The sequence below is a fragment of the Nomascus leucogenys genome, chromosome 19, assembly GCF_006542625.1.
Source record: "Nomascus leucogenys isolate Asia chromosome 19, Asia_NLE_v1, whole genome shotgun sequence".
In the NCBI taxonomy this organism is placed as follows: Eukaryota; Metazoa; Chordata; class Mammalia; order Primates; family Hylobatidae; genus Nomascus; species Nomascus leucogenys.
Window position 1 is genome coordinate 27,231,098 of NC_044399.1, and position 13,189 is coordinate 27,244,286.

General features: G+C 39.7%; 1 protein-coding gene across 1 annotated transcript in view; it reads left to right on the forward strand.

The window, feature by feature from the left end:
- SLC4A1AP (solute carrier family 4 member 1 adaptor protein) overlaps positions 1-9,498 on the forward strand; it is a 31,161-nt gene extending 21,663 nt beyond the window's left edge. Inside the window, exons 11-14 of the mRNA XM_012497566.2 lie at positions 2,446-2,532; positions 3,217-3,284; positions 8,203-8,272; positions 9,154-9,498. Of these exons, the coding sequence (XP_012353020.1) occupies positions 2,446-2,532; positions 3,217-3,284; positions 8,203-8,272; positions 9,154-9,203 (275 nt within the window). The 3' untranslated portion in view covers positions 9,204-9,498. The remainder of the gene's footprint in view (positions 1-2,445; positions 2,533-3,216; positions 3,285-8,202; positions 8,273-9,153) is intronic.
- Positions 9,499-13,189: the final 3,691 nt, after the last annotated feature.

The following is a 13,189-nucleotide window of genomic DNA, read 5'->3' on the forward strand; positions in this document are numbered from 1 at the left end:
ATTACAGAAAATTGAAGGCTATGGAATCTGAAGCCATAGCTGCTGTGGAATAGTCCTGAGCTGCTGCCACTGTGTGAGTTGGAGGGCAGTGGAATAGGGTACATGACGGGGCCTGATCAGGTGATCTCTGGATAAGTCAATCCCTACTCATTTTTTCCTCCATCCCTAAAACAGAGGCCAAACCATAATTGTACCCATTGGACTAAAGTTCTCAAGAAGGATCTTGCTTCATTCATTTTTTTGTGTTTGGAACCTAGCACAAAACCTGACACATATCCACCCGCCTCAGCAAATATTTGATGAAAAATGTTGAAAGACGGAATAGATTGATATTCATATAGATATATGCATCAATTAATTCTCTTTTCTATATATAATGTGTGTATGTATATATATATATATATATTCTTATTACAAAGGGTTATATGTTCATTTTAGAAACTATAGATCATACATAAAAGTCCAAAGAAAAAAAAAAATCCCCACAATCCCACCCCTAAAGATCATTGTTTATCTTTTTAGTATCCTTTCATCCCTTGTCAACTGCAGGGGTTACTTTCCTGCTGGTTGGCCAAACTGGTTAGCAAGATAAAGATCTCAGAAAATAAGGAGTATGAGGAGAAACAATAAAAACTGGCACTGAATGTATGGGAATGTATGCATGTCTAGTTCCACAACAAACCAGGCTTGGCTACATAAAAACGCCAGGCCTGGTATGTAGCCCTTTTCTTGAATCACCTTCATCTGTCTGGGAAACATAAAAGTTACTGTTTCCTCATCTGTGAGAGGTAAGTATTCTGTATCTGCATTTGTCCTTTTCAAAAAGGTACTTATATGAGCTTGGTCTTTGGGCCATATATTGTGAGGGTGGATATAAACAGGTCAGCAGGAAGGGAGCAATAAGTATTATAATTTTTTTTGTTCAACAGACCAAAGTAAATATGTGTGTGTAAAAATAGCTTAGATTTTGAAACTTGGTTTATAAGATTAAATAATTAGTAAATTTGACCAGGCACAGTGGCTCACACCTGTAATCCCAGCACTTTGGGAGGCCAAGGCAGACGGATCACCTGAGGTCAGGAGTTCGAGACCAGGCTGGCCAACGTGGTGAGACCCCGTCTCTACTAAAAATACAGAAAAAATTAGCTGGGCATGGTGGTGCATGCTTGTAATCACAGGTACTCAGGAGGGCTCTGAGCAGGCAGGAGAATTGCTTGAACCTGGCAGACAGAAGTTGCAGTGAATTGAGATCATGCCACTGCACTCCAGCCTGGGTGATAGAGTGAGACTCTGTCTCAAAAACAAAACAAAATTAAATAATTAGTAAATATGCAGTGATGAGGGATTACCCCAGGCCTTTTTTCCTGTGGTTTGTTTTTATTTTTACTTTAATATTTACTTTTATTGAGACAGAGTCTTACTCTGTTACCCAGGTTGGAGTACTGTGGTGTGATCTTGGCTCACTGCAGCCTTGACCTCCCAAGGCACATGCTTGTAGAGAAAATAGAGTCATAGGGTCTCCCTATGTTGCTCAGGCTGGTCTCAAACTCCTGGCCTCAAGCAATCCTCTCACAAAGTGCTGGGATTATAGGCGTGAGCCACCATGCCCAGCTTATATATTGCTATTTTATAACATAGTTTTTTTTTCCTATGCCTTAAATTATTCTTTTTAAAATGTGGTTTCAGAGAAGGAGCATAGTGGTTCATCACATGCATATGCCATAATGTATTTAGTCAACTCTCAATTGTTAAACATGTAGGTTATTTCTTAATTTTTGCTATTACAAACATATATGTAACAAATTTTGGGGCTAGGCTGGGTGACTCATGCCTGTAATCCCAACATTTTGGGAGGCCGAAGTAGGAGAATCACTTGAGCCCAGGAGTTTGAAACCAGCCTGGGCAAGATAGTGAAACTATCTCTACAAAAAATTAAAAAAAAAAAAGAAAAAATTGGCCGGACATGGTGGTACATGCCTGTAGTCCTAGCTACTCTGGAGGCTGAGGTAGGAGGATCTCTGTAGCCCAGGAATTCAAGGCAGCAGTGAGCTATGATTGCCCCACTGCACTCCAGCTTGGGCAACAGAGAAAAACCCTGTTTCTAAAATAATAATAAATTTTGGTGGTCATTTCTGATTTTTAAAAAAATACGTTCTGGGAGTAGAATTTCTAGGCCAAGGAGTATGTACATTTTTGAGGCTTTTGGTAAGTATTGCTAAAAAGTTTTACCTCAATGTTGGCTAGTGTTTTAAGTGGAAAATTGGCAGTCTTCTGTAATATATTTGAAACATATTTATTTAAAACCTTAAGATTAGTTGAAGCTGATGATAATAAAACTGGATGATTATGTACTTAGCTTCTCTTTCTCTTGTTTTTGTTTTTGTTTGTTTGGCTTTCCACCATGAATTAAATCATGACAATAAGCGTTGATACTGCTTTTTATAGAAAATATGTCTCAACTTAGCGAGGAAGAACAGAATAAAGATTATCAAGACAGTAGCGAAACCACTTCGTTGTGCGCAGGACCCTCAGGCAAGTAGTACAGCAGCCTTCATTACTGCTCTGCACACAGGTGGCCGACTGGTTTCATAAGGGAGGGGTTGGCAGCTGACCTGAAGGCAACACAGAGAATGGTCCTTTAGTTATGCTGCCACTAGGCCCCTGGACAAAGTTGGAACATAAGAGAGGTTTGTATTTGGTGCCATCCCATTTGCCTTTCTTTTACTCGTCTTCCACCTTCTGGGGTTCCCTCTTCCTCCCCCACAAAGCACTTAATGCGTTGATGCTTCCCTCTGGCTGTGCAAAGCTCTCCATAATTTTACATCTCCCAAAGTCAAATATGTACTTATTATGGGAGTGATTCCAAAACTGTCTTAAAAGAAATTGTTAAAAGGACTGCTTTACTCTCCTTTTACCTGTAATGGTTAAACTGTGGACTAGTAAAATCAGCCTCATTTTTTTTTAACTTGTTCGCATAATGTGGTTATATTCAAACTTGTAGAACAGCCTTAGGATTTAAAAACTAGGGTTATTCATCCAGGAAAAATTTTCTCTTAATACAGTTTTTACAGCAGTAGAAGGAATTGTTGAGAATTACATTGTCATGAGCATCTTTTCTTCAATAATTATAATGTTCTTTTAGGAAGAATTTTGCCTTTTTATTTTACTTATACTGAAAATAGCTATTGCCAGTTTTTTTTTTTTTTCTTAAATTAGCATCAAAGAATGAATATGAGAAAAGCAGAGGTGAATTGAAGAAAAAGAAAACACCTGGTCCAGGCAAAGTAAGTATTTCACTTGTCTGGGAGTAAAAATGAATCCCTTTGTCATGGACCATATCCAGAAGAGTGAATCTTTGGAGACTGACTTAACAGAGTTCCCAGCAGCCTTATCCCCCTCTCCTAGAAATCTAGATTCTTTGATTTTTGTTTTTGAATTTTTTGTTGTCTTTATCACTCTTTTCCCTATAACTGCTCACATACAAGCTATCTCTTTTATTAGTTCATGAATCTTTCTTTATATCCTAATATGCCATATAAAGACATTTGAATAACATATTCTTATTTTCCTTTTATTACACAAAAGGTAGGATGTAATGTACTCCATTCTACATCTGTTTTTTTGTTTTATTTATTTAAACCACTCATGGAAATTATTTTGTATCAGTATATTGAGAGTTTCTCACCATATTGGAGGACCTTATCTAACCAGTTCCTTACAGATGGACACTTGGGTTGTTTTTAGTCTTTTATTACAATAATACTATAATGAACAATCTTGTATATATATAATTTTGTGTGGATACAGTAAGCTCCCAGAAGTGCCAGGTTGTGTCAGGAGGTCCCCAGGACCACTCACAGGTTAGGTCATTCACAAGAGGACTCAGGTCTCAGCGTATGATTGTACTTGCATCTATGATATACTACAGCAAAAGGATACCAGGCACCATCAACAAAGGGAAAAGGAACATGGGGCAAAATATGGTGGAAACCTGGCACAGGCTTCCACGGATGTCTTCCAGTAGAGTCACACAGGACATGCTTAATTCCCCTAAGAACAAGTTGTGGCAACACTTGTGAAATGTTGATAACTAGGGAAGCTCATTAGAGACTCAGTGCCCAGGGTTTTTATTGGGGACTGATCACATAGGCATTCCCTGCCTGGCATCTACCAAAATTCAGACTTCCAGAAGGAAAGCAGGTGTTCAGCATGAATCATATTGTTTGTACAAACAGTTTAAGCACAATGAGCCATTCTTGTCAGTTAGGGTAGTAGAAACCTTCCCAAAGTCCAGATTCCCAGATGCCAGCCAAGGGCAAACCTTGCAAGCAGGTTTTCAAAGGATAGCAGTCAGGCTTGCTCTGTTAACTTTTCTAAACGTTGGCCAAAAGGTAAATGCCAAATTTCCCTCTATGGGGGCTACACCATTTAGCACTCATACCTGCAGTGTGTTAACTGCCCCTTTTAAAGAGTGTCACATAACTCACTGGCTGAAAATCAGCTTGTGATGCTTTATGGAAAAAAGGTTCAGAGAGAGAATATTCCCCCAAGTAGGTTACTTGTGTCAAGATCATTAATAGAAACTGTTCTCTGTTAGTTTTTGTTTGCTAACAGGCATGAGGACAATAGTTCTTAGAGTTAAAATTATACCTATATATATAATTTTTTAAAAATAGCTTTTGGGTTACAAATGGTTCTTTGGTTACATAGATGAATCATATAGTGATGAAGTCTGAGATTTTAATGCATCTATCACCCAAGTAGTGTACGTGTTGTACCCAATATGCAATTTTTTATTCCTCATCCCCTTCCCAGCCTCCTCCCTCTGAGTCTCCAAAGTCCATCATACCACTCTGTATGCCTTTGCATACCCATAGCTTAGCTCCCACTTATAAGTGAGAACATATGGTATTTGGTTTTCCACTCCTAAGTTGCTTTGCTTAAAATAATGGCCTCTAGCTCCAAGTTGCTGCAAAAAACCATTAATTTTTTATTTTTATTTTTATTTTTATTTTGAGACTGGGTCTTGCTCTGTCACCCAGGCTGGAGTGCAGTGGTGTGATCATGGCTCACTGCAAGCTTCAACCTCTTGGGCTCAAGTGATCCTCCCACCTCAGCCTCCTGAGTAGCTGGGACTACAGCTGTGCACCACAATGCCCGGCTAATTTTTGTGGGGGTTTTTTATAGAAATAAGTCTTGTTTTGTTGCCCGGGCTGGTCTCAAACTCCTAGCTTCAAATGATCCTGGGATGCTGGCTTTTATTGAATGCTTTTTCTGCATCTATTGAGATGATCATATGGTTTTTGTTTTTAATTCTGTTGCTGTGATGTATCGTATTTATTGACTTGCATATGTTAAACCATCCCAGCATCCCTAGGATGAAACCCACTTGATTATGGTGTATTGAATAGGGTGTATTATCTTTCTGATACGCTGTTGGATTCAGTTTACTAGTCTTTCATTGAGGATTTTTGCATCTGTGTTCACCAGGGATATTGGTCTCTAGTTTTCTTTTTTTTGTTATGTCCTTTCCTAGTATTTGTATCAGGGCGATATTAGCGTCATAGAATGAGTTAGGGAGGATTCCTTCTTTCTCATTCTTTTGGAATACTTTCAGTAGGATTGGTACCAATTCTTCCTTGAATGTCTGGTAGAATCTGACTGTGAATCCATCTGGTCCTGGGCTTTTTTTGTTGGTGGTGGTAATATTTTTTAATTACTGACTCAATCTCACTGCTTTTTATTGGTCTGGTCAGGATTTCTGTTTCTTCCTTATTCAATCTAGGAGGGTTGTATGTTTCCAGGAATTTATCCATTTCTACTAGATGTTCTAATTTGTGTGCATAGAGGTGTTCATAGTAGTCTCAAAGGATCTTTTGTATTTCAGTGGTGTTGGTTGTAATGTCTCCATTTTCATTTCTAATTGAACTAATATAGAATCTTCTTTTCTTGTCTAATCTAGCTAATGATCTATCAATTTAGTTTATCTTTTCAAAAACCACCTTTTTTTCATTGATCTTTTGCAGTTTCTTTTGTTTCAATTTCATTTAGTTCTGATCTTTGTTATTTCTTTTATGCTAGCTTTGGGTTTAATCTGTTCTTTTTTTTTTTTTTCCAAGACAGAGTCTCATTCTGTTGCCCAGGGAGTGCAGTGGTGCGATCTCAGCTCACTGTAACCTCTGCCTCCCAGGTTCAAGCAATTTTCCTGCCTCAGCCTTCCTGAATAGCTGGGATTACAGGCGTACACCACCACATCCAGCTAATTTTTGTACTTTTGTTAGAAGCAGGATTTCACCATGTTGACCAGGCTTGTCTTGAACTCCTGGACTCAAGCGATCTGCCCACCCCAGCCTCCCAAAGTGCTGGGATTATAGGTATGAGCCACTGCGCCCAGCCTGATTTGGTCTGTTCTTGTTCCTTTAGTTCCTTGAGTTGTGACATTAGGTTGTCAATTTGTGATCTTTCAGGCTTTTTTTTTTTTTCTGTCTCTCTCTCTCTCTCTCTCTTTTAAATAGAGATGAGGTCTTGCTATGTTATCCAGGCTGGTCTTGAACTCCTGAGCTCAAGCAATCCTCCTGCCTTGGCCTTTCAAAGTGCTGGGGTTATAGGCATGAGTCACCATGCCTGGCTCAAGACTTCTTGATGTAGGCATTTAGCACTATATATTTTTCCTCTTAGCACTGCTTTTGCTATATTCCAGAGGTTTTGATAACTTGTGTCACTATTATTAATTTTGAAGAATTTTTAAATTTCCAGTGATTTCATTGTTAACCCAAAAATCATTTAGAAGCAGATTGTTTAATTTCCATTTATTTGTATCATTTTGAAGGTTCCTTTTCAAGTTGGTTTCTAGTTTTATTCGACTGTGGTCTGAGAAGATACTTGATATGATTTCAATTTTTTTAAATTTGAGATTTTTTTTGTGGTCTATCACATGGTCTATCTTGGAGAATATTCCAGGCACTGATGAGAAGATTGTATATTCTGCAGTTCTTGAGTAGATGTTCTGTAAATATGTTAGTTTATTTGTTCTGGAGTGTAGTATAGGTCTAGTGTTTGTTCACTTTCTGCCTTGATGATCTGTTTACTGTTGTCAGTGGAGTGTGAAGTCTTCCACTATCATTGTGTTGCTGTCTTTCTCTTTTCTTAGGTCTGGTAGTAGTTGTTTTATGAATCTGGGAGCTTCAGTTTTAGGTGCATATATATTTAGGATTATAATATCTTCTTGTTGGGTTGATCCTTTTATAACTATATAATGGCCTTCTTTGTCTTTTTTTTAGTGTTGTTGCTTTAAATTCCGTTTTATTTGATATAAGAATAGCTACTCCTGCTTGCATTTGGCTTCCATTTGTACGGAATATCTTTCTACTCCTTTACCTTTAGTCTATAAGAAACCTCACATGTTAAGTGAGTCTCTTGAAGACGGCAGATATTTGGTTTGCGATTTATTTATTTATTTATTTATTTATTGAGACGGAATCTCGCTCTGTCACTCAGGCTGGAGTACAGTGGTGTGATCTCAGCTTACTGTAACCTCTGCCTCCCGGGTTCAAGTGATTCTCCTGCCTCAGCCTCCCGAGTAGCTGGGACTACAGGCACGTGCCACCACACTCAGCTAATTTTTGTATTTTTAGTAGAGATGGGGTTTTGCAATGTTAGCCAGACTGGTCTTGAACTCCTGACCGCAGGTGATCCACCCACCTCGGCCTCCCCAAGTGATGAGATTACAGATGCGAGCCACTGTGCCCAGCCTGTGATTTTTTTTTTTTTTTTGAGTGGAGTATTTAGACCATTTACATTGAACGTTAATATTGAGATGTGAGGTACTGTTACAGTCATGTTGATTGTTACCTAGATACTTTTCTTCCTTCATTACATTATTGTTTTATAGGCCCTGTGAGTTTTATGCTTTCAAGAGGTTCTATTCTGGTGCATGCCAACCTTTTGTTTTAAGATTTAGAACTCCTTTTTGCATTTCTTGTAGGTCTGGTCTGGTAGTGACAAATTCCCTCAGCATTTGCTTGTCTAAAAAAGACTTTATTTCTCTTTCATTCATGAAACTTAGTTTTGCTGGATACAAAATTCTTGGCTAATGTTTATTCTGCTTAAGGAGGCTAACAATAGGATCCCAATCCCTTCTGCAGTTGTAAGGTTTCTAGAGAGAAATTCTTGTGAATAAAACAATCCATCTTTTCTTTTTAGCTTCCACCAACACTTTCTTCCAAATATCCTGAAGATGACCCAGACTACTGTGTGTGGGTCCCACCTGAAGGTAGATTGTTTTTACTTTTTTTTCCTCTAAGGTTCATTTATTTATATTTTTGAATAGGTAATATAGATTTAAGGTTCAAAATAAGAAAGTTACAAGAGTATGTAGTGATAATTTGTACACCATGTTTGGATCCTTATTCAAACAAACAACTGTTTAAAAAAATTATTAGCCAGTCAGATAATTTTGAACACTACCTGGATATTTGATGATACTAAGAAATTATTGTTTATTTTTTTAAAGTGTGAATGATGTTGAGTTATGTTTTTTTGGAAAAAGTCCTTGTCTTCTAGGAATATATACAGAAGTGTTTACAGGTGTAATGTTATCGGGGTTTTACCAAGTCAAAAGAAAGGAAAACAATTCTGGCTGTGCCTCAGCTGCTCAGTTGTTTTCCTCACAAGACAACCAATTGTTGTTAGTTTCTTCTGGATACTTACATATAAAATGCTAAGTAGAGAGGAGCATCTATAGAAAAAAAATCATAAAAGTTAACCTGCTGGATCAAAGGTATAAACATTTTAAAGATATTATAAATTGCATTCTATAGAGATTGTACCAGTTTTATGCTCATACACACACCCTTAAAGCAATGTATGAGATACTTACTTCCTCATATGTTCATCACAGCTTGAGATTTCTAATATATTAGTAACTAATAGAATTTAGTTACTAGAGATGTCTGCTTTTTCTATACTAACAAATGTTATGGTGGAAGTGAAAAGAGGGCTGTATTTTGAAATTTCATACAAAAAGTAAAATTTCTGTCATAGAATAAACCTTTTTGTCTATTTTACTTTTTGGCCTACTGATATCTGGATATCTTTTCTCTCCTGACTTTGGAAGAGTAAATAATGTATTCCTTTTTTTATATTCTGACCTAGGTCAATGTGGAGATGGCAGAACCCATCTTAATGACAAGTATGGCTATTGATTGCTTCAGAATCCCAAAAGAAAACCTTGTGGACCATGTGACATGGAATATTTGGGATAATGTATCAAATCGAATGGCCAGAGAAGTTTAGATGATCATTTGTGAGATCTGGTGACTGGCCTTTCGTTCTGTGTTCTTGGCTTCCAAAATTTATCTGCCCATATGATTCTCATGCATTTGATATTTATGTTTAAAAGTGTTTATATATGTATGTAAAAAGGGAACCATATGTTTTGAGAATTTGTAAAGTGAGAGACATGATCCTATTAAAATAAGAAGGCAAAAATGTTCCTAATATTTTATTTTATTTTACTTTTTTAAGAGACAGGGTCTTACTCTGTCACCTAGGCTGGGGTACAGTGGTGCAATCCTAGCTCACTGTAGCCTTGAACTCCTGGGCTCAAGCAATCCTCCCACCTCAGCCTCTCAAGTACCTGGGACTATAGGCATGTACCACCACCACACCTGGCTAATTATTTTATTTAAATTTTTTGGAGAGATGAAGTCTTGCCATGTTGCCCAGGCTTGTCTTGAACTCCTGGCCTCAAGTGATCCTCCTGCCTCAGCCTCCCAAAGCACTGGAACCTCATTTTTTTTTCTTTTTTTCTGAGCCAGGGTCTCACTCTGTTGCCCAGAGTGAGTGCAGTGGCATGATCACAGCTTACTGCAGTCTCAACTTCCCAGGCTTAAGTGATTCTCCTGCCTCAGCCTCCTGAGTAGCTGGTACTACAGGTACATGGCACTGTGCCTGGCTAACTTTTATATTTATAGAGATGGGGTCTCGCCATGTTGCCCAGGCTGGTCTCGAACTCCTGGGCTCATGCAATCCCGCTCTCCTCAGCCTCCTAAAGTGCTATGATTACAGGCCACTGCATCTGGGACCTAATGTTGGGACCTTATGTTGATTAAAGGTCACAGCCTCTTTCATTAAGACTTAAGGACTATGCTTTTCCTGAGCAATAGGGTGCTTCTGGTGGTTGAGCTGCAGAACTCACTAATACTGCCTCCTCAAATAACTGTTGAAATATGAGGTTATGCTATGGGTGTGACTCCAGGTGTCCCTGTCATTCTTGGTACTAAAAGTAGGTTCACAGTGGGGGCTTCCTACAGCCTTCAACTATAATCTTCCTACCAGGTTTGAGAATAGACCCTGACTTATCAGGACAAAGTTAACTATGGCACCACCTTGTGCATTCAGGCACTAGTGCTGATGAAAACTCAGCCTGCTGAATGTCCAGAACTCTGACCAATCAGTCATTCCTCCTCTTGTGAAAGGATGCAAATAAGGCCATGGAATGAAAAGCTGCATGTGTTTTGCCCAGTGTGGGGCTTCTTACCTCTGTGGAGAAGGGAATAGGAAGAATTTCTCTGGGAACAGGAAGAAATGCAAGAAGATGTCTTATTTCCTCCCCTCACCCTCCCCATCATTAGTGCTTCACTTCCATAGAAAGGAAAGCCCAAGAGTGAAGCAAAGTGGAGAGCATTTGGGGTAGGCTGAGGCAGACATAAGCAGCAGGGGGTAAAAATGCTGTGGCTGAGCTAGAGAGTGGATGAGGCTGATGCTTTCCTAAAATGGATTACACAGTATGCACGGAGGTAGGCAGGAAGCAGTAATGAGCAACTTCAGTTATCCTGACAGATGTGGGAAGTCTGGTCTGCTAAAAGTGATAAGTTCTTCATCTCTCAAAAAAGGAATGTTGGTATTATGAGAAACTATTATTTTGGACTTCATATAGACCAACAAGGAAAAACTGGTTGATGATGTAAGAAGTGACAGGAATTTGGGTACAGAATGACTATGTCATTTTGGATTAAAACAGTGAACAAAAGTCTGAGCTAGATCAATGATCTTCAGAGGTGAAACGCTATTCAAACAAAATTGTATGTGGGACCCAATACTTGAACAAGTAAAAATATATCTGCTCTGGTTGAAGTGAAGGCAAAGGGATTGGAGACACACACACACACACACACACACACACACCCACACTACACCACACCAGTCCTCCCGCTACCCTCACTATGACCCTGAGGAATCCTAGGCACATGTCTTAAATTCTTCAAGTCTCAATTCTGTCATCTGTGAAGCAGGGACAGTAATGCTTCCTGCTCTTGGAACCTCAGATTGTTCTAAGGATCAAATGAGATAATGTAGATGAATATAATTTACAGGGCTTTATAGATATTAATAGTTGTTATTACAAAAAGGGGATAGATCCTAACATCTGGGCCTGACTTTCCTCATCAGTGAAAGAGGAGATAGGATTAGATCAGTGATTCTCAACTGTGGCTACATATTAGAATCACCTGGAGAAATGTAAAATTTTTTAATTGCAGTACTTGGATCCTACCTGAGACAGATTTAATCAGAATCTCTGAGGTGATCCTTTTTTTTTTTCTTGAGGCAGAGTCTTGCTCTGTCACTCAGGCTGGAATACAGTGGTGTTATCATGGTTCACTGCAGCCTCTGCCTGTTGTCCTCAAGCAATCCTTCCACCTTAGCCTCTCAAATAGCTGGGACTACAGGTACATGCCACTGTGCCCAGCTAATTTTTATATTTTTTTTATAGAGATGAGGTTTCACTATGTTGCCCAGGTGGTCTCAAACTCCTGGGCTCAAGCAGTCTGCCCACTTCAGCCTCCCAAAGTGCTAGGATGACAGGTGTGAGCCACCGCATCTGCTGAGGTGATCCCTTTTATAAGTACTCCAGGTGACTAATGTGGAGCCCATGGTGGGAAACTTCTAGAGCACTTTTTTCTATAACAATCTTCTTCTGTTTAGGGTCAGATATTTTAGGCTTTGCAAGCCATATAGTCTGTCGTAAACACTCTACTGCTTTGTGCAGACAGCATTGGCAATACACAAATGAATGAGTGTGGCTGTGTTCCAATAAGTGTTTGTTTATCAAAACAAATGGCAGGCTGGATTTGGCCCACAGGCTGTAGTTGGCCAACCCCTGCTCTACATCTTTAAGGTCTTACCTGGCTAAAAATTTTCTTTATGACATCTTTAAAAAATGTGTATCTCAGTTCATGGATATTTGAAAGTTTCTATTCAGAAGGCTATATGGTTGCAGTTTTATGGGTACCAGAATTCAAAGTAATCGTGTCTCCTTTTCTCAGAAACAAAAGTAAGGTTATTACTCATGAAATAAAATATGCTGTTACAGCAGGAACACAAGAGTTAACTGTAAGCAAGCTGTCCCTGGTCTGCCATCCTGGCCTCCCTGGGAGTTTTGTATTATATCTGCCTGTATATTTAAAGAGCAATGGGAAGCCATCGGGTTGTTAGTGATGGTGAAATGATTGGGTTTAGATTTTTTTTTTTTTCTTGAGCTGGAGTCTCACTCTGTTGCCCAGGCTGGAGTGCAGTGGCACGATCTCAGCTTACTGCAACCTCTGCCTCCCGGGGTCAAGCGATTCTCCCGCCTCAGCCTCCTGAGTAGCTGGGATTACAGGTGCCTGCCACCACGTCTGGCTAATTTTTATATTTTTAGTAGAGACGGGGTTTCACCATGTTGATCAGGCTGGCCTTGAACTCCTGACCTCATGATCTGCCCACCTCGGCCTCCTAAAGTGCTGGGATTACAGGCGTGAACCACCACTCCCAGTTTGGATTTTTAAAAGAAGACTCAAGCTACAGTGTGGAAGAAGGATGGAAGAAGGCAGGAGGATGCAGGAAAAACTAGTTAGAAGTCTGCAGCAGACGGCCGGGCATGGTGGCTCACGCCTGTAATCCCAGCACTTTGGGAGGCCGAGGCGGGCGGATCACGAGGTCAGGAGATCGAGACCATCCTGGCTAACACGGTGAAACCCCGTCTCTACTAACAATACAAAAAATTAGCTGGGCGAGGTGGCGGTCGCCTGTAGTCCCAGCTACTCGGGAGGCTGAGGCAAGAGAATGGCGTGAACCCCAGGGGGCGGAGCCTGCAGTGAGCCGAGATCGCGCCACTGCACTCCAGCCTGGGCAACAGAGAGACTCCATC